At 46.1% G+C, this 21502-nt stretch overlaps 1 protein-coding gene across 1 annotated transcript in view; it reads right to left on the bottom strand.

The window, feature by feature from the left end:
* The window catches only part of LOC144130472 (cholecystokinin receptor type A-like), a 234640-nt gene that overhangs the window by 135890 nt on the left and 77248 nt on the right, over positions 1-21502 (bottom strand). The window contains exon 2 of the mRNA XM_077664396.1: positions 11211-12026. Coding sequence (XP_077520522.1) covers positions 11211-11664 — 454 coding nt within the window. The 5' untranslated portion in view covers positions 11665-12026. The remainder of the gene's footprint in view (positions 1-11210; positions 12027-21502) is intronic.

Consider the following 21502-nt stretch of genomic DNA (forward strand, 5'->3'; position numbering starts at 1 on the left):
TGTTACTTGAATTCGTGGCTGTTTCGTTCGCAGTGCTCAACATGATCCGGCTAGCGCTGGGCTTCAAGCTCTGCTTTATTTTGCTCCGGTTCGGGAAGGTGCCCCGGATTTGTCCGGAACCATGACAAAGAGTGTATACTTTACTGAGAAGAAAGGCGGAGGGATCGGTCAGGACAAAAAGCAAAGTAGGGGTTTACACATCAAGGAAGCACATTGCAAATAGAAATTATGTTTAGCATGTTTCCTCTTGGCCCTGCTAGTGGGACTGATTACATTGCGTGCGTTCATGAAGCATCAAATACGGTGTAGCTACAAACCTATACATGGCACCCAGCCTGAGCTTTGAAGGAGGAATAAGTTTAGTTGCTTTAAATTACGTTACCTTTTCCTTGCTGCCAGCTTCTATTTACTGAACCTCTTGTGAGCTTCACAATGGGTGTGCAAAAAGCAAAAAAAAAAGCTTCATTATACACGCTTGTTGAGGGAAGGAGGGACTTGCGATAACAACAAAAGAATGCTTTTAATAAAGGCTTACAAATCTGGGTTCTGGGAAATAGGTAAGATATATGAGACAGATACTGCGCCATTTCCTTTCCCCAAAAAACCAATTATTATTATTATTATTATTATTATTAAATAGGTAAAAAATGACCTGGATATAAAGGCGCAAAGTAGATTACAGTAGCCTTAGGATAATGTATTCATTTCGGTAATGCTTATTTCGCGACACTACAATTACAGAATGCAGAACGGAAGAGAGCTGAGAATAATCTGTAAACATATCATTATGCGTGCAGTGCGGTACTTTGTAGAGCGGTGAGATTTTCCGCATACCTTAAGTTTTCGCCCCTTCTTAACTACTCAGGCACATGAGAGGCGGAATGGCGCTGTGAAATGCAATGTATAGGCGTAGCTAGCTGCGGCAGTTAATTGCCTACGCGAAATGAATCCGCCAGGCTTTCATACAAGCTTCTTTTATTTTTTGTGTTCCATTCAGCCGTCAATTACATGCAAATGGCAAATGGCCTGCCTCGAAAAACGGAAGAGAACGGAGCGACAGCAAGCGGCAAGTGTTTAGGAAAGTGATGGCCTAACGTAATTCTGCGTTTGTACGGCTGGCAAGTTTGGGGCTGTTCGATTGTTTTCCTTTCTCGCTGAGGGCAGCCCTAGCGAGATAGCAAGTAAGATTTTCTGGCGCACAAAAAAATAAATAAAATTGGCACTGTTCCCTAATATCAATCTGTCCCGCCTTCGGACGTCCACAGTTCGGAGTGGCAAAGCAGGCAAACTGTGGCAATCGGGCGCCTCCCTGACAACGTGCTCGACCATATATTCATGGAACTGAGAACACAGTGCCGCAGGTATCCGCTTCGAGACAGTCTTTTCGGAGGCGGGCTCCTGAGACAACTTTCCTAGAGGTTGCCGTTGCGTAAGCTGCTCTTTCTCAATTTATCTGACAGGAATTCCTGTTCGCCAGTTGCTAATTCCATCTCCTAACGAATTTAGAGCTTCGGATTCCTTTTTTACTTTAATTTTGTAGCCTTGTGAAGTTTGCTTCCTGCATCTAATTCTTTGTTGAAAGCGTCAAACCCTCGTGGAAGTAGGCACTCTACTTTCTAACGAGAGAAAGGGCGGGAGGGAGTTGTCAATGAAAACTACTGCTTTTCCAGTCGCTTTCTAAAAATGTGATGGTATCAATTATATCGCGAACAGTGAGGTGGGATCGCCAGTTCTAAAAGAAAGAGTCAAACGGGCTTCCAATTAGGAACATTGCTGCTAACATCTTCTTCATTTGTTGCTGCAGCCAGAGACGTAACGTACAAACTTAAAATTTGAGCCTGATCACTGCTTTATAACTAAATTTAAGTTATTGGAAAAAAGAGATCAGAATCTTAGAAAAGAAGTAATTCAGATTTCAGGCGTGATAAGCATTATGCACTCTGTCATTTTGTTCTCGAGGCACAGAGTAAGCTTAACACGGACAGTTGAAAATCCTTGAAACAGGTTCGTATTTACACAGCGGCATTTCGGCAGTGGCGTCGCTAAATGCGTGTTACAAAGGAAGGGAACCTTTTGCTGCATTCAGTTGTCAATCGTAAAGCCTGTCGAAACTTGTTGAATTCTGGTAGAGTAGACAGAGTGGTAGGGATGACGGCGAATCTCACCTAGGAAGCGACACGCTTCATTTGCCTGCGCAGGAGTTGTATGCAGTGCGACTACGCAGGAATCCTGTATGAATGTGTTCTGAACAAGCTACTTGATCACTCTGGAGCCTGCTTAGATACTTACCGCTTAAGACGGAGAGCGGACAGATGTACACACAATTGTCTTGAGCTCGTCAGTGGTGAGCTCGGCGTTGTGCCTCTGAGACACCCAGCGCTGGTTTCTGGGTTCGCTGTAATAGCTCGCCTGCGAGTGCGCTAACGTGTACCGTCTCGAATTCTAGTAGCTGCCTTTTTCTGTGAGTTCCGTCCGCTGCCGGACGCACTCTTTGAGCGAAAGGCTGAAGTGGTGGACAGCGATGCCTGTTGCGGCATCGTGCCTGACGCGGAAAGCACAGCCTGTCAACACTTGCACCCGCCGATTGGAACAGCGTCTTTGGCTGCCGAGCGCACTGTAAATGACGGCTGCTCGGATGCCAGATGATAGGGCAGCAGCAGACTCCGTGCACGCTCAGAGACAAGCTGTCCTGAAACCAAAGACCACAGGCAGGCACTGTGGCGCTGCGGAGCATTCCTCTCGAGCACTCCATGCAAGTGTGTCGAGGGAGTGTGGCCGCGGACGCATCGAAGAACGTTTTACAGCGCACTTATCCATGATTACATTATACTTCAACGAGCAAGACGACACAGTTGGTGTCGAGAAGTGGCTCTTGCGGACATTTTCTCAGGAAAATGGCGAAAATATAATCGTCCGTAAGGACCTATGTGACAGTGCAAATTAATTGCATTTTTCTAACATAAAAAGTACATGAAGCATGACAAACATGCATATTACATAAAACATGCCATTTTAGGAGCATTCAAAGCTTTCCAGAGACCTAAATCTGTTCTGCAATCGAGATATGCTGTATCGATAAGAGTGCTATGTTGAGCGATCATGTACGGAAAAAGAAAGAAAACGAACACAATATCGCAGCACAAACTGCACCTATATTTAGTGAATTCATTCTACTTGTGTAGCTAGAAGCTTAACCAATATAGCACAACTTTGTCCCACTATTCTGCGGCTTTCTAACCAGCCATCTTCTTTTTAACTCGAACAAGGTAGCGAAAAGATGTCAGGTAGACACACTTTTGGCCTTCTGTGCAGAAAAATAATATAATGAACGCACACGAAAAAGTTAAGTGACACCTGCACTCATTACCTTCAAGTTATGCAAACGCCTGGTCACAACGCACTGGGGCTGCAAACTCATTTGCTGTTACTGTCGCATCTGCTTCGCAAGCATGCCTTGCTTCTGTGAGTATAAGTTTTTTCCTGGCGCATATTTTGCTAAATTTTCATCACACCCAGTATCCGCCGCTTGAGCATACAAAAAAAAAACAACGCTAAAAAGTGGCGACTATGATTATTGTTATAGCATGCGCCAGTTAATCCGCTTACGATGGCAAATACGCCTGGTGTCTCAAAACGCATTCCACCATTGTAGGAACGAATCCGTAATTGACTGTGGAAGAAATAGAAAAGTCTATAAGGTGGCTGCTTCTTGAAATGCATTCCTCTCCTTCAGTCTTCTGCAACATTCGGTGACACTGCAAACTTCTGCTACATTTGCCTCCTGTAGTAGCTCTGGAACTTCTGCGGTACTGCGAAGTTTTAATTCGTCTTTGGCGTTGGCTTGAAAGATGATCCTGCTGATGGGGAGGACAGTGATAAATTGTGCCGCATAGCTAGCTTGCAGTGCTTAAGTGCGTTGAGCGTTTGAGAAGCACCCGCACGAACGATTTCCTGCACTTTAACGCTCATTAACTCAAATCGTAGCAGTGTGAGTTCTCGCGCTTCTCGTTTGTTTCTCTGCGAAAACTTCTTCGCCAGAAGGAACCCACTTCGCCCAGGCTTTTATAGTGACGCACAGTATTAAGCACACTGGCAGAACTCCGTGAATAGAAATACAACTGCGATGCAGTTAAGTATTGCAAAGTATTTCCCGGCAAGTGATTTGAGACAGGACATTTTAAATGTGGTTCTTTGTGTGTTGCGCACTTAAAGATTCTAAAGGAACCAAAATTTTCGTGAAATCTCTAAACGCGAAACAATTTACTCGCGAGTTTTACGCTGGAGTTACTCATGCATAACAAACAAAGCAATAATCCCAAATCAAGGCGCTGCTGTGATGAACCTCTAAATTGCTGCTTGATTATTATGGCGAAAGCCTTTATAGACTCATCAGTCGCCAGCGGGGGTGTTTGCACAAAAGTGTCACTCTATAGCTTAGAATCAAACGTGGTTGAGGTGTCCACCGATATTTCGAGATCTGAAAGCTACTGCGTCCTTTCTTCAAAGACCTTTGCTTTATCTGAAAACACATGCTTTCGCATTCCTCCAGGTAAACATACAAGTTTCCTCATGATTAAACAGTAATTAGTTGATAAGTAATGAGTAATGGGAAAATCAGGTAATTAGCAGTTAGTTGATTGGTTGTTGGTTAATTAGTAAGTTAGCTTTACTAAGATCCACATAGGACATAAAGTTCTGTCTTTATTCAACACCTATAAATGTCTAGTTGAATTATGTGAGGCTTTTAGAACTTATGAAACAAATGGGAAGGAAAGCAGAAAAAAACGGAGTTTCACGAGAACATAGCATAATGAGACACTTCGTAAGAGACTGCATATTGCCCTTTTATGTCCCAAAGTGCTCTTACGATGATAAGTTTTGAATTAAGCGATAGTCTAGAACAGTAATAAATAGTAGCGGCAGTTTTTGCACTGCGTATTTCGCTCTCTACAAGCTGCACCTGTGACTGTCTACCGAAGCAATTCTTAGCAGCCTGCAGAGTACGAAACCACTCAGGTACTGCGGCCACGCCTACGGTGCCAAAAATGTCCTTTAAATGCGTTTGTGAGCCAGTTGTTTTAGAACGAAAAGCTACTAAGACTTAGCTACTAAGCGCAAGGCGCATTGTCTAACAAATTCCTTGCGCCAAATGCGACGCAAGCTGCATCGGCGAAACCAAAAATCTCAAAGAAAAATTTCGGCAACATAAAAACGACGTCCGCAACTTCGCAAGAGAGCGCAATCCTTTAGCCGAACATTTCAAAGACTCAGACCACAAAATCAACTTCGACGAAACCAGCATCCTCGGAACCGAAACAAATTACCAGAAAATGCTCCTTCTCGAATCCTGGCACATCCAAACTACCCCGAACAACATCAAGCGCACAAAAGGAAGCCTACCTCCAGTATATGCCGAGGGACTTCGCTCTGCAACTCGAAGGAAAAAAAAGTCGCCATTGACCGCCTGCCCACAGTGCGACCGCGTGACTCAAAGCCTTAACCCTTCATCCTCCCTCTCCCCTGCGCCTTCCGCATCACAGCTTTTGTTCTTTTGACCTCCTCCCCTCCTCCATACTTAAAGACGCTAGCTACTACCCCAGTCACCCCTGATGAAGGAGCCGAGACGGCTTCGAAACGTTGGGCTTGAAATTATATAGGAAAAAGAATGCACTACAGAACAACTAATGACTTCAAAGGGAGCTTTTCAAACCGCTTGAAATGAAGAAAAGAGTCCCGAGGAGAAAAAATAACAAAGAGAAAAACGCACAGCGCGAAGAAAAAAACAAAAGATAGTAGAGAGAGGCTTCTGAAGAGGGGCATCCACAGGTGAAACCAATCTGAGAAACAATCGGTCTACTGATCCGATGCAGCAGACAGTTTCAACTAGCAAGAAGTAAAAGAGACTTATAGAGCCTTAGAAAGCAAGAAGAGCACAAAAGAATTTCGGCAGAGTGGCCCCACCGCACGAAGCAAACTTTGAATCCACGTCCGCCTTGACGCCACGCTTTCTGACCGAGGTGAGCGTGAGTCGGGACTCAAGACTGTTTCGCTGGCAAAACCCTATCAGTTATTTTACTGTGCTGTCTAGCCCAGACCCAGGCTCACTCGATGATCTTTCTGCCTTTGTTTCGTGTCGTGCGTGCAAAAAACCCGCTTAGTGCAGAAAGACCACGTGGTCTGTGGCTATAAGCTTGGATCCCGAAAAGAGCCAGTTTACTCAGAATAATAAATTTTGGCGTTATTGCTGTACTTATTCGGAGAAAATTGTTTGAGTGTTAGTTAACCGGAGGAGAGTGCACTTAGAAAACACGGCAATTTGTGGTTGTCACTTGTACACCTGCAGAACAATCTTTGGAGGAATGGTCATGCTTTGTTTTCTTTGCTATGGGAGTTACCTGCACCACTTTTCAGGAAGCAATGACCAATGGTAAAGCCAGGAAAACCGTTTTGAGTCTTTTCTAATCAGGCTTTTAATGTAATCGCATTATTAGAACACGTGTGACATAAATGCGCTATGGCACGTACGGAAGTCTTTCACAATCTGAAATGGGCTGTAAATAAAGTTGTAGTATGCCTAGAACGCTAAACGACATCGCTCCACGAATAGCATCCAGAGAGAATTTTTTTAATTCTTCCGAAATTTCTGGGCGCGGCGGCGTCCGGAAAGCGCGAAACGGAGGAGGGCTCGAGCATGAAAAAGTGCCCGGATAGGGCTCGGTAACTTTCGCGCGTGACTATGGATTCTGTCTTGCCTGTAGAACCGTATTATTGACAGCCCAATGACGTTATTGAGAGAATTTACGTACCCTGCTCAGAAGGAGTTTAAGAGGCTCTTTAAGTGGTCGTTCCATTCATTTCGTTTGATGTTGATTCCTGCAGGGAGAGCAGCCGCACAACTGAAATTAACAATGAACAGAGTTAACTTAAGCTCACGCTAAGGGTTCCCGCGATCTTTGTAGCGTTTTTATTCTAGGTTTACGTTTGGTGGATTAGCTATTATACATGTACTGCATGAGGCGGACATTGGGTGACGTGTATTGCGTGTGAATGATTTGCAAGGACTCGCAGTTAGGTTTGCAAAGCAGCTGCTGTCATTAGTAGGCATTTAAATTGGCGTGTGCGCGTTGAAAGGCAGGAGCAGCCTGTGTATTTTAGCGTTGAAAACCTTTCAGCGGCCTGACCGCACTGCATTGCTGTTCATTTTTTGGTGCAAGCCCTTTGACGCAGTAGCCCCGGAGCAGTCGCGTAAATGAAGCCCGTTCGAGGGCACCGATCGAAGCGGACAGGAAAGAAAAGATAACTGACGGAAGAGCGGCGATAAGAGAAAGAAGGAAAGAAGTGGCGGCGAAAATGAAGGGACGCTGGTGCTGACAGAGATTGCGAGAAAAGAGATAAAGAAAGCAGGCAGGGGGAAAAAAAAGGAGAGAAAGAAGACAAGCAGAGGGAGAAAATGAAGGAACGCTGTTGTGGAGAGAAATTTACCTGGTTTTCAAGCACACGCAGTGATGCCGCTCTCCATTCGCAGCAGGAGCAGCGAAGGCCATCGACCACATGAGCCGGTCACATCGGTTCTGAGCGTCTTCACCCGAGCGGCTGAAGCTTGGAAGTGAAGTGCTCGGTTAGAGAGAGCTCAATCATGATTTCCCATGCGGGCAATATGGGGAACAAAGTACGAGACTGAAACATTCCGGTTGGCGCCGCAGCTGCCGTGCTACTTTGCTATGATTGAGGCGGAGAACGATCGTCGCACTCGCAATGCACGCCGTTTACAAGAGCCAACTGTGGTCGTCGCTGAGCGAACAGCCCAACTGCGGCGTATCCAGACCGAGGAACGCCGGACGACATACTTGACTTCGCAGGAGAGTGAGCGACGCTTGCAAACACGCGTAGAGGGCGAACCATCAACTTCTGAACTTCCGTCTCGTTCCATGCTCTCCGCAATACTCTCCGCTGCAGAGTATTGCTTCTGCACACACATAGCAGAAAAATCCCTATAGACAGGACCAACTATGGCAGGTAACACTTACAGTTTGAAATACCGTCTCTGCTGAATCGCATTGAAAAACAACCTTATTTCAGCAAGCCAATTGCCAGAAAGTTCCTTAAGAATGTAATATTGTAAGTACACATTGAATTCATCTGATTTATTTTATCTTGTGCTTTGTTAGCATTTATGGCCTTTCAGTGTTGCTTGTTTTATCCCTTTTGCCCCATAAAAAGGGAAGAAATTGTTCGCAATTGTGGTTTTACATGTTTCTGATGCCTGTCTGCTGAACTGCATAGGCGGAGAGGATTTTGTCAGGCTTCTTGCCTTTTAGCTTTGCTCCGGTTTCTGTAAAACAGAATGAAACAAACTGAAAAAAAAATGAAATGCTGGAGCAAGAGCGTAGGAAGCGTAAGTGCTAAGCAACTGCCGTTGCCTTCACGCAGCCGCTGGCTCACGCCCTTTGTTGCACGGGTGCCGTTGCCAAGTGCAGCCAATTTTTCAATCAAAATTTGTGCCATTTAACTGGTCATTACTTTTTCAGTGGCTTCAATGATGAATGGGCTTCAGTGTAGAAACGTTATTTGTTTCTGTCATTTTGTCTGCCTCTAATGTGGGTCATACGTCAACTTGTTATTCCTCCCTAATTCTTTGACATCAGTGAAAAACTTGCACTACAATTTGACACTTTTTTCTGCCTGCTTTTTTTTATTTCACGGCAGAAGTTGACCATTTGCACCCTGATAAAGTTTCATCCTGCAACCAGCGGTAAGGGACTCTATGTAGCACGTGGCTTAATGTTTTTATTTCAAATATGTATCGCGCAGAGCTTGAAGTAGAGTTTTTCACCTTGAAGGTTTTCTAACACATGTCAAAATTTTGAGCTCTTTCTTGGTCATCAATGTCAGAATGATTGTCCGAGTGGCTGAACGTTACCGCGAGCTACAGCCCTCCTTTGAGTGTGAAATGGTTGCAAGGGACCGGCCAAGATTTTAAAAAAAGAAATAAAAAAACAGCAGGCATTCGGATCAGCGGGTTTCCGGAAGGAATCCTATAGGCGCTCCAAGTTAATAGTAAGGTTTTTATCTTCTCTTCTGCTGCGCTCCTTTGCTCGTCAAGAAATACGCACGTTATGGTTGCTGCGTTTAGTGCTTTCGTCGGCTCTATTTCGTCATCTCAGGCTTGTCTGTGAGCAACCGCAGACGCACGTGTCGATCTTCATGAAGAGAAGGATGGAACGAAAACACTTGCCAGTCAAGAAGAAATGCTCCTCAGGGTACTCGAACAAAGCGACTGCAATCTAGTGCACATCAGAAGGCAAAAACGAGTGAGGAGCAAGTTAGGCGACTGCAACCCGCCAAGCAGCAGCTGGGAATCCGAGAAGGCTCGGCCGATTGGGGTCAACACTGGACGGAAACAGAGCAACGGAAAGATAGACATGTCCAGCTGTATGAAGATACGAAAGAAAAGATGAGAATGGTGCGTCCTGGTCTCTGATTTCACCTTTGCGTCACTGCCACGTGGCGTTACTCAAGGACGATCGTCGAATCCTTCCTTGCGACATCTCAAACGGATCGGGTTCTGGCCAGAGAACGCAATGCGGGTTTTCTCAGGAGGCTACAAGCTTCAGCGTTAGCAAAGAAAGTAGGGTCCATAAATGTTTTTTTTTCGAATCCGAGACGTATGACACCATCAAAGTTATTCCGTAAGTACAGCAACTGTTGTTCACGAAACGGTGGGCACACAGGCATGCAGCCTTCAACGTCGCTCAGACCCTTTGAACCGCCACTGCTACCACAGGCGCCCCAAAAAAGGCTTTTCGACATTAACGGCTTTGGAAACAATCCTTCTAAGTGACTTAGGGACAATCACAGTTCATGCAGTTGTTTCTGTAAACTATCGTTTTTTGTACGATGAAGATGAAGTTAGGCGGGCAGCTGGAGGGAATGTGCCATATTACTTGAGGAGAAGAAGAAGAAGAAGAAGAAGAAGCTGGAGGGAAGAAAAACGACATTCGAGGCATTAACCGCCTGTGTCTTGGCCACTCCCCCGTAGTGGGTATGTGCCAGCAACGTCTGAGGCCTTCCTTCCTTCCTTCCTTCCTTCCTTCCTTCCTTCCTTCCTTCCTTCCTTCCTTCCTTCCTTCCTTCCTTCCTTCCTTCCTTCCTTCCTTCCTTCCTTCCTTCCTTCCTTCCTTCCTTCCTTCCTTCCTTCCTTCCTTCCTTCCTTCCTTCCTTCCTTCCTTCCTTCCTTCCTTCCTTCCTTCCTTCCTGCCGTCTCAGCTTGAGTAGAGTCGTCCAGCTGAGCTGCGCTCAACTCCATCGGTTCCACGCTCTGCCAATAAACTGCTGGCACGTAAGGATAAAAAAAAACTTTGCGCGTAATACCTATGCATTATTTTTTGGTATACAGTACGCACACGGTGCTTAGTCCACAGGACTCAATTTTTGGCTAAAACAAATAGTGGCCAGACTCTCCGCACTTGACACATAAATTAATGTAGAGAATTTCGCACTATATTTGGATGATATTGAAAAAAACTGCAGAATCTTCACCTGTTTGCAATGAACGGGGCGCTTGCAGACGCCGGCGGCAGCTCGGGATAATGTTAACGTCTGCGCCGTCGTCTGCTATACGGTGAACGGCTCGCTTTCGTTCGCTTGTCATAGCGTTTGAGAACTGCTTTTCATATAAAGATGCCTACACTGTCTAATTTAAACAACTGTGTTAATGAGCAAATGTAGCGAGCGTGGCAGCATGCCGGACTCTACGCGAACCTTGCGCGATTCGGTGATAAGATAGCTTAGAAATGACAGGGTGTACTTTTAACACTCTTCTAAGCACTCGCCAACTGGTGACTTACATGTGTACACTGCGAAGAGAGGTAAATATTTTGGAGACTTTCGTCTACTTCTCTTTCTATCGGTCGTGCTCCCGCCGGGTGTGACTCTCACGCGCACGTATGGCGGTGTTTTAAAAACGCATCGCGTTTGAAATGAGATTTCAAAAATAACTTTCGGTTCTCTTGGTAGTTTATATCAAGTCATGCGAATAAAAGCGCGAGTACCAAAAACTATTCCGAGTCTCGCATCCGCCCAGGGAATTTCAGTCACTGTGCAATCGATGTGAAACTCGAGAAGTCGTACATGCATGTAGGCTGGTCTTTACCTGCATTTTCTACATTTATGGCTCAGGCCAGTGGACGCTGGTGCTAAGTCTTTCTTACCTTGAAGGTAAGGGATGAACTTGCACATGAGCTCGCCGAACACGAAGTTCCTCAGCAGGCTTCCGATCAACGTGAACGGCATGCACAAAACGCCCAGGAGGAGATCGCTGACGGCCAGGTTGACGAGGAAGACGTTGGTAACGGTTCGCATGCGTTTGTTCTGCACCAGCGTCACCAGCACCAACACGTTTCCCACGACAGCGAACACAAATATGACCGCGTAGAGGCCGATTCTCACGATCAAGTCCGCAGCATCGGGTAGTCCCTCCGCCCCAGTGGCCGTGTCCGTCGGCGCTGTCGCGTTCACGGATTCTTCGGCAAACTCGGTGAAAGGCACGCTGTCTGAGGGGAAAATGGTCGCTGACGTCGGGTCTGCGAGCGGCGGCAGCGTTCTGTTGTAGTGCGGACGTCGCAGATTCAGCAAGGGTAGGCTGCTGATGAACCTCTTTATCATGCTGGTACTTTAGTTGGCCACTGGGCTTCCAAAAGCGCACAGAAGCGGCGCAGCTAATAGAAGAGGCAACGCCGTGAACCACTCAGAAGGTTACGCAGTGATGGCCAACGAAATGGTACACCATCGTTTCGTAATACACCCCGTATACGAAAATGAAACACGAATGCTAATATCAGAGTTTTTGGTTGCTTCTCGCTTAGTACGAATGCGAGAGAGCAAAGCAAGTTTTTCCTTCCTTTTAGATGCTCCGGTAAGTGGTGAATAACTGGACTGAACTGGTGCCTAGCTTGATCTTCGAAGCAGACATCCTGATGAGTCGGGAGGCTCGGTATTCTTGTTCCTCATGTCTCACCAGGACACTCCTGCAAAGTACAAACAAAACAGGAATTACAATAAAAGCAGTGCAATTTCTTCTCTCTGACCGCGGAGCAATTGTGCACTTCACAAACCTCGCACGCAAAGTCGGCATTGTGCGCAAAAAAAAAACACAAAAGAGAACTCTGAAGATGAATATCGGTTAACCTATACATACTGGATATGAGCTGATAAGATAACATTTTTCATCATATACGTCGATGGAGCTTACGTTCTCGCTGTGGTTCCGAGAAAAAGTGGGGAACTTCCAAAGAACAAACTCAGCACACCTCTTAACGAGATACATCGTTCATCTCAAGACAGGTCGTTATTTGATTTGGATATCATCGTTACTGTTTCGTCCAGGCAAGATGAAGGGGTTGAAACAGGGAAATTGAAAAAAAAGCACAGCCTTACCGAGTCCTTCTGGTATTCGCGTAATTTAAGTTCTTTGTTCACCGAGCAAGTTTCCAAAATGGGAAACTGATGAAGTCTTCAGCGCAGGCAGTTAAACAATACGCATTCCTTACTCCGATATTCAAGATCTTCCACATCTCGAACATATTTCAACTTCTAGATATCCTTAGAAAAAGCGTAATCTAAACAATTTCTTTGCGCTGATTCCAATGAAACGAAGTGCTTTTTAGGGAAGTGTTCGAAGCGGAGAACTGAATTCTGTTTCTTGCTTCTCACTCTGAGACGAAAGAATGCGCTCATCATCACGATTTTGAGTTTTTTTTTATTTTGGGGAAGTACTTTTCGCGCACTTTGGTAAATTTCACGTTTAGGTTCGATTTCGTGCTTGATATGCCGGCTTCTAGGTTCTAGACCATAAAGTAAAATGTTATTTTAGCGTGACATACGTTTCTGGCGATATGTGCGTGAACTGCCACTTGAGGGAGTAAACATGCAGAGGTGAATTTCTAGACCGGCCACTTCAAACTTCCACTCTGCATGCATGCATTGAATTCAAGCATTGGCAAATCCAAGGGTAACAACACGTTTTAAAATACTATATTCCCAAGTATTATAGTTATAGCTGTTGTTTAATTTCTTGAGTATTTCGCTTTTCTTAGTATATAGCAGGCGCATAACTGCTGTACATAAATTCTGTGTATAATACTGAGCTGTTTCGCTATAATTATTTTCTCCATTTCCTGGATGTTCCCAAGTCCAGCCGAGAAGGCTAAGAGCCCAGATGATTCGCATGTATTTTTTACTAGCCGTTTGAATAAAACTTTTTTGATTGATTGATGCTACATTAGGTAAAGTCCTCAATTCGCGCCCTAGCTGTTGTCATGTTGGCCATCGCAATTTCGGCGTGTTCCTGGTTGTTTTAACTGCAGCTACACACTGAAGCACTTCATATTTCTCTCGTCGCCGTTCCTCCTCCTTTCCTAGATTCGTTGAATGTCGACTAGAATGATTGGTGGTAAACAAGAGGAGCGCGTGCCTTAAAATGAAGAACAGTTTTTCTTCTTGTTTGGCGTTCTTTGTCGCAACCGCTGTGAGGCGCTTAACTTATGCGCTTAGAGGCCAAGGTACGTGGATAGAAGTGTAACCCGCACAGGTTGCCTTGTATTACTAAGCGGCTAGGTGCCACTTTGCAGCTGGCCTGTTTCTAAATTACAGTGCTGTTTCAAGACTTCTTGAAATTACTTTAACCATTCAACGTCAACGCATACAAAAACTACAGGTTAGTACAACCTTGTCTTATGTTATAAGTAATGAGACACACCACTTTTGCGAAAGTAAAATTCGATGGAGGATGCGAGAGAGGAGAGAGTCGGCTGCAGACTTGGGTCCGCCAGAATATAGTTGTTGGCACGAAGCAGTGCTGAGGAATTTGGAGAACAAAATTGACATAGGAAACCAAAGAAATTTGTATTGTCACGCAGCGCTGACAGCCCTACGGCAATCTGCACACAGATGCACTGAAAAGAAAAGTGCTTCTTTGCGCGAGCTTGCGCGAAAGAAGAATATAACACTATAAGGTATTGCTGATCGCAACAAATGCACTCAGAAATCGTTGCGATCAGAATGACCTTCTCTGTCGGCGGCATTCTATCCAGAGTTGACTGAGAACTTTGCATATAACGCGTGTAAAACACCTTGCAACATCGAAAAAAAAAAAGCACCACGTTATAACAGTTTTCTAGAACAATCTGGCCGCGCCTCCCTCATCGGCAGCGGTAAACAATGAGCATATAAAAAAAATTACACTAGTGCCGCGTTAATGTAGACAGTTTTTTTGGTTCGCGAGCAATACTGTCCATTAAGCGAGTTGCTATGATTACGAATCGCGAAGCTACAAGCCCAATGTCTTGGTCGCCATTTTGCTTGAAATAATGTGGTGCAGCTTGACGCGCCTAATGTTCTATGAGATGCTCGATGACTTCTCATGTTAAAATGACCTAACTAGAAGCATGACTGTCCACATCCCACGAAGCGCTACTGCTTATCAGCACTCACTCGGCGGACAGCTGCTAAATGTGGCTTTCTACGTGACACATGCTGCAGTGGGAATTTTCATCACAGTCGTTCATCCAATATGGAAAATTTTGAGGTGCGTCCATTGAGAACTTTGCACTCTGAAGCATGAAACCATAAAAAAGGGGGGCCGTCACTCAGCCCTTTACACTTTTTCACTGCTTCCTTTGGTGTTCTGTGCTCAAAGTGCACAAACTGAAACATCTAACTGGGGCATTAGAGATTTGGTTCATACTACCTTCCACTTTAACGAGACGAAAATACATGGGTCCTAATGGGCACTGTTTATTTCCTCCTGTACATTGTTCGAACAGCAAGTTTACATATTAGCGAGGCGTAAATACATTGAAAAAGTTTGGTCTTCAGAAAAACTGTCTATAATTCGGTTCGTACATTAGTAGGCCTTGTTGTGATTGGGGATTCCACCGCTGCCACCACTGTTGTGTCTCTGAGGTGGTCCCCTTGCACTCGCCACCCGTTTTGTGACAGAGGATTGCCAGCTCTCAAGTCGGTAGCGAAGACTCCGAGTCAGGCGTCGGTGAGAATAACAAAAGGGATTTTATACACTATGTACAGGTCATTATACAGGACAAGATCGGCTCGGGGGCCTAGAGCTAACAGCAAACGCGACTGTTCTCGCACGGCGACGTCTGGCGAGGCTCCCACGCATCATACATCTCACTTCACTCGTGAGCGGCACTCGGCTCCCAGTGGGTCGATCCCTCTATAGATCGGCCTCGGTGTATCGGAGGTGCTCTCCAGGCGGCAGTGTTGGGACTTATAAAGCCCCGAGAAACGGTTGTCACTCAAACGGCCTAGTACAAAGCCAGCACTTGACGGCCGTCCGAGAGGTCCAACCAGCGACCGCGCTGGCCACCCGCTTCAAGTTTGCCTCGCGCGGTGACTTCCAGAGGTAAAGGGAAACCGGCGCCTGACTGTCTAGCAATTTGCTGCACGCTTGGACATGTCGCTCGCCGATGCTTCTCCACCGGACGACGCTGCGTGACAACGCAGCATCCTAACTTATCAAGGGAGCTTTAAGGCGTTGTGGCTTTGCGGCGCAGCACCGGGGTTGTCTCAGGGGCGTTCGAAGGAGAAATTTTTCAACTCGTAGATGCGGAATCCGGGCTGGTTGTCCGGGCACAACAGGCTACGAGCGTTTCTTCCAGGATCTAGCCTAGGCCGGCTGCAGCCCCGCAGCGGAGTTTCGATGGCCGCAGTAGGAGAGAGGGCTTGTTGCCCGGCCCACTCGGTCGCGGGAGGTGTGGCTATGTGTGGTGGCCAAGTGAGGCAGGTGCAGCAGAACTTCACTTTGCGCTAGGGAAGGAGATCACACGGAGAAGAAAATAAGGAAGCGTGTTGTAGGCGCGATGACCACAAGGGATAGTAAAAACTATTTATCCTGTCGAAAAATACCTGCCGCATCGCACGCATAGCACAGGTGTCGCAAAAAAGCGTCCGTAACCTCGCTGAATATAAACAAATTTGCAAGAGATACAACTTCAAGAAAAGGAACTTGATCGAATACAAAGGTAACTGTATTTTGGGTTTGGGCTTGTTGGCGATATTGAAAAAAAATTAACGAACAGCGCAAATAGAAAAGGACAGACGAACTTTTAAGGATCACACAGGCGCCGAGTATATATTAAATTTATTTCCGAAAGCAAGCGAGCTTAAATACCGAAAGCCGCTCTCATTTTTCACCCAGTGACAAAAAAAAAAAACTCAACAATAAACGCACACACGATTTTTCGAACTGAATAAAAAGGCCAAACTAAGCACCCTTTGAAAGCAGAACAAGCACCAGCAGTACATAGGCTACAACAGCTTGTGGGGCTGAAATAGGGTTGGAATAGTTTGTGGGGTTGAATACATTTTCCCCGCTTAACCGCTTGCTGACATAGTTGAGAACCGCCTACCTCACCCCGTGATCGCGAGAGCTACCGAGCGCACTCCGACCAAGACGTGCTTAGCTCTGAGGGAAACAAAAGAACGACACTGGGTGACATAAAGAAGACATTTATTTCTGCAACAACCATAACGCCAGCTAGCAACAAAATACGCTAAGGAATCGACGTCCTACTTACCAGCAGTGTTTCGAGCGAACGTTCGTCCACACCAGTGCAGGGGAGATACTGCGAGGCCAGAGGAGATGAGCTAGCCAGAAAAGTTGCCCCCCCCCCCCCCCCCCCCCCGCCCCCTCTCCTTTGAGGCCTCGCCCCGCTGGCGGAGAGTGGAGCGTCAGCGCGCGTCCAGTTCCCGAGCTGAAGGGCGTGTGCCGTCTCCTGCGCGTGGCCAGCAGTCACACCGTCCGTGGCGCTCGTGTCGCTGTGATGCCCTTCATTGTTAGTTAAGGCAGCTAGGGAGGAGCATCGAGGGGAAACAAACAGAAGGGGATGGAGCGAGGCGAGTTCCACAAGCTTTGCCGCTTTTATAGTTTATCTTCGTCCTGCACTGTCCCAGCTGCTTCGCCTTTAAGACCTGCACCGAAAAATCACTTTAGCAAGCTCCTCAATGTGGTTTTGCTTGGTTTTATGTTTTTATGTTGTTTCCTACCGCCTGTTTCATCAGTGTAGTATCCCGAGTAGTGCTAGCATTTTTTTTTTCTGCTTTCAAAAGATGATTGTTTCGCGCTTATTTCCTTTTGTAATCACGATTGCGTTTCTTTTTGTGTTGCTCTTTTGGGTCCATTGTGAGCGCATCTTTGCATATAAGCGGACCAGCTTTCGGGAATGAGTTAGTAGTCGACGCTTCTCTTATATCTGTTCGTGCATCCTCGCCTTTTGAGTGGTTTTTGCACGGTTTCCACGAGTATAATTGTGCATCGCCGATGCAGTCTGTCGCTCTGTTTTTATGTTCGATGCTTTCAGCGTCAGCCACACGCGTTCATTTTTATTTGTGCCTAGAACCGCTGCCTTTATAAATCGTGGTAGCAAACCGGATATTTAATATGAATCGCTGGACTAGGTATGGTGTTTAGCAACGTTGGACAGACAGGCTTATGAAAGGAGCCATAAAAAATAATCTTTTTATTGAAAAGCCACAATACAAAGGGGGCTTGGCAACTTCTTTAATCGCCTGCAACAAAGCTAGCGGTAACAATGAATCCCATTCATGCCGCGATTGCTCACTGTGCCTCTGCATTGGGATGCCCCATTCGTGAAGCAGACACCTGGAATTTGGGATCGAGACCGGATCGCTTATTGTTGACACCATGGCAGGTAAAATAAACGCTATCACATTTTCTTCGCGAGATTGTGGTTAAGAATGCCTCCAAGATTTTTCGACCTCCTCCTCTGAGAGGATAAACATTTTCAATAAGCGTTCGTGGTGGCCGCTATCTATATGCTGTTTTGAGGGATGTAGGAAAAAAATGTCCCCGGAAGAAATGCCCCCTGGAGATACATCCCAGGAAAAATTGTCCCCTGAGGAAGCGCGCTCTAGCAAAAAGTCTCCAAGTAAACTACCCGAAAAATGAATTGTTCGGAAATGTACTTGGAAAAAAAAAAATCCTCTCTTCTTCGCACTTTTCCTTGACTTTGAGAACAGGTGTAAGCGTGAAGTTTTTTTGCAGCAGATCACACCACGGTCATGCAGTACAGGTCATGTAAAAACACACACCACAAAGCACTTCCGCCGGTGATTTCGTTGAAGCGTCGAACGATGCAGAGAGGCAGTCGCCCTAGGCTACTCCGTTTCCGCCACCATAATACGGTTTTGTGGGCGCCACGCATCTGTTTGTTGTTCTGTTACTTTCATGCCGGTGGATGGAATCGCTGTAGCATACAATGTATATTGTTGGTCCTGTGCCCTCCATCAAGAGTGGCCGAGTGGACGCTCCACATCGCAGGGTTGTAAGTGGGAGGCGTTCGCCGGAAAGTTGCCATGTTTTTAGCTGTTTACCAGCCTGCAGGTAGCGGAAACAAATCATGTATCTAAACAGTCTTCTATTTCTATTGAATTTTCTGGCATTAGTCTTTAGAAGAATTGCACACAGTTAAAGCACCTCTGCAGCCATCACACTTAGCACACCAGCAGCGCGGCGCCAGGGGAAATATATTTTTTCTCGTGCACATATAACCGCCAAGGCAAGCTTTGTGCTTCTTTTGTTCCATCTGATTATTTCCGTTCTTAAAATAAATACCGCATCGTTTAAATCAATACCGGGACAAGTATCCAATTTGGGGCGCACTGCATACCGTTACTGCACGTAACGTAAGATCGAAGCCCCCACATCCCGCATATGAGGCGGATGATTAATGCACTGGGGTTTGCGGGACTTTTGGCGATGTCCGTCTGGGGACATTTTTGCCTACTTCCTTTTCCGGGGTCGTTTTTTCCACAACCCACAACCCACAACCCCTTGTTTTGATCCTGCTAATCTTCTTCAGCTATGATCAACTTCAAGAACCTGTCACATATCAGGGTTGGAGCATCGCGTATGCAAAGATGAATGGCTAGTGCGATGATCTTCATATTCTCCTAATAAAGTCGGCAAAAGAAGTACATCTCAGCCGCCGTTCAGTTTCAGGTGTGTGCACATAACAACGGCGAAACGATGGGCGGCGCACTGCATTTCGAGAAAGCGTAGGAGCGCCTTTGGCACCTGCGAACTTCGAGCGAAGAAAATTGTTGTTGATTGGCCCTCGTAATGGTTTCCTGATCTAGGAACAGAGTTTCCTCGTCTTCTCAGGTGCGTGGCCTATGTTCACAGCGTGGGCGCGTATATACCTGAGGCGAACGACAGTGAGCCGTGCTTTTCATACACATGATAGATTACCATGCTGAGGTGCTACCTTCGTGAAAGCCCGTTTTTTTTAGATCACTCTTGTGTTAGGGCGTATAGCTTGCGTGCGACGCTAAGTCATTCAAGCTATACGATAATAGATTGCCAGACTGAGCCAACGCTTTTGAAGAAGCCTTTTTTTTTCTCGAGAGCAGTGTGAGCAGGCACGAGGCGTGTTTATACCCGAAGATGAATGTCCTGGTAGGTGCATTGATGCATGCCCGTATTATCCCCATCGTTGCTCGGAGAAACGCAGCCCAAACACGTTCGCAGAGAAAGAAAAAAAAATCTACGCCAGCATAACGGTTCTGCGATCCTCTTGCCTTCAGAACGCGTGGCACTGTAGATTCTTTTATGTTATACGTAACGTTATGAGGCTGACACACGTGCTGGCAAGAGCTGCACAATTTTGCTCGCCGGCAGTGCTCTCTATTGGACTCACCGATCATCTAGTTTCTATTTTTAATAATGACAATCTGTCTAGATTAATTTTCCTCCCTGCGGCGAGCGTAAGTAATCGCTGCAGAACTGGGTTGTTCTGGGCTATCCTGCTCCCTTCAATTTGGGAAGAACAGGTTGAACGGTAGGACACGGGTGAAGTAGAGACCAAGTCAGGATGCATAGTGGCATCGTCTGTGTTTTTTTATTTAAGACGCGTACCCCAAATAAGGGATCATGTCGCCGATAGATGCTGCCTTTACTGCACCATTGGCTGTCTCCTAACCAGTAGTCTTCAGGATCTTGTTGGCTTTTCATAACTACACCGAGACGAAATAAAGAAATGTGCACAGCAGCTGGCAAGGCGGAGCGACTCACTGAAGCAAGATTTTGACCTTCGCAACATTGCTAATATGTGCACAAGCATTTTAGGTGACTTGGTTTCAGATGGAGAAAAGTTGTGGTAGGCCCGGTGTCAAATATTCAAACTGGCCAAGAAGGTTAACAATGCAAAGATATTAGCGCACATGATTTTTTCGAGTTCTATATATAATTCAGATATCATACATTTTGTTTTTACTTGTCAGAAACTCAGCATTTCATGAATAAAAACACGCATTTCAAATAATGGAATAAATGTCTTGTTTGTATGCTTCGGAACGTCTGTATGCTATTCACAGAGAAAGTATTCCTTATGTGGCGTGAAGCGTAAAATTCTTGGAAATTAGAGCGCAAATGGATGCTGTCAGGAATACATAATAGCAGAAAAAGAGAAGCACGCGCCAAAAAAGAAAAAAGAGAAAACAAAGACATTTTGGGGCCCGTACGGGTCCTTTGTTCACAATGGCAGCTGATGGGCGAAGGTGGTGACTTATGTACGATGCAGGTACGTACGGCTTTTGAGGTTGTTGACCTTTGTCGTCTGCTGGAATTCTGCTTGCGCAACACATATTTTGTCTTCAGGAAGCAGCCCTACAAACAACTGTTAGGTGCAGCCATGGGTGCTTCCGTCTCCGTCGTGTGCGCAAACATTGCTCGAGAACGCACTGAAGCAGAGGCACTTGATTCATTTCATCCAGCGCCTAAACTGTTTCTCCGATACGTCGATGACTGTTTCTGTGTGATTCGCCGACAGGATGCAAGCCGTTTTCTTGAGCACCTGAACTCCTTTCAGACGACAATTCAATTCACCAAAGAAGAAGAACAGAATGGCGCCATTCCCTTCTTGGACGTGCCTGTGCAAAGAACAAGCAATGGGCTCGCAATGTGCGTGTACCGTAAGCCCACTCACACTGGTCGGTACCCGAGTTTTCATTTGGCGCACCCTGTCGCGCATAAACGCTCCGTTGCATCCGCACTTTTCGGCCGCGCTTTCCGCCTCTGTTCAAGCCCGAGTACACTCAGATCCGAACTAAAAATTGTGAGGGAGGATCTTGCCAACAACGGGTACCAGAAAAATACGAGAATGACTGCATAACGCCGCTGTTCACGTCGAAACGTGGAAACAACGGCCACCGAAGAAAGAAGTAAGCGGGCAAGCATCCCCTACGCTCCAGGAGTGAGCGAGGCCTTAGCCAGGGTCTTCAAGGACTACAATGTCCACATCGCCCACGTGCCACCAAGTAAGCTGAAACAAAAACTTGTCAGAGTTAAAGACCGGGTTGAAAGAAACAGATTCCTCGAAGTGGTGTACAAGATTCCCTGCAAGGTCTGCAAAGCTGCATACATCGGCGAATCAGGCAATTTTATTGGGCGCTTAAAACAACATCA

Source organism: Amblyomma americanum, chromosome 4 (genome assembly GCF_052857255.1).
Source record: "Amblyomma americanum isolate KBUSLIRL-KWMA chromosome 4, ASM5285725v1, whole genome shotgun sequence".
Classification (NCBI taxonomy): Eukaryota; Metazoa; Arthropoda; class Arachnida; order Ixodida; family Ixodidae; genus Amblyomma; species Amblyomma americanum.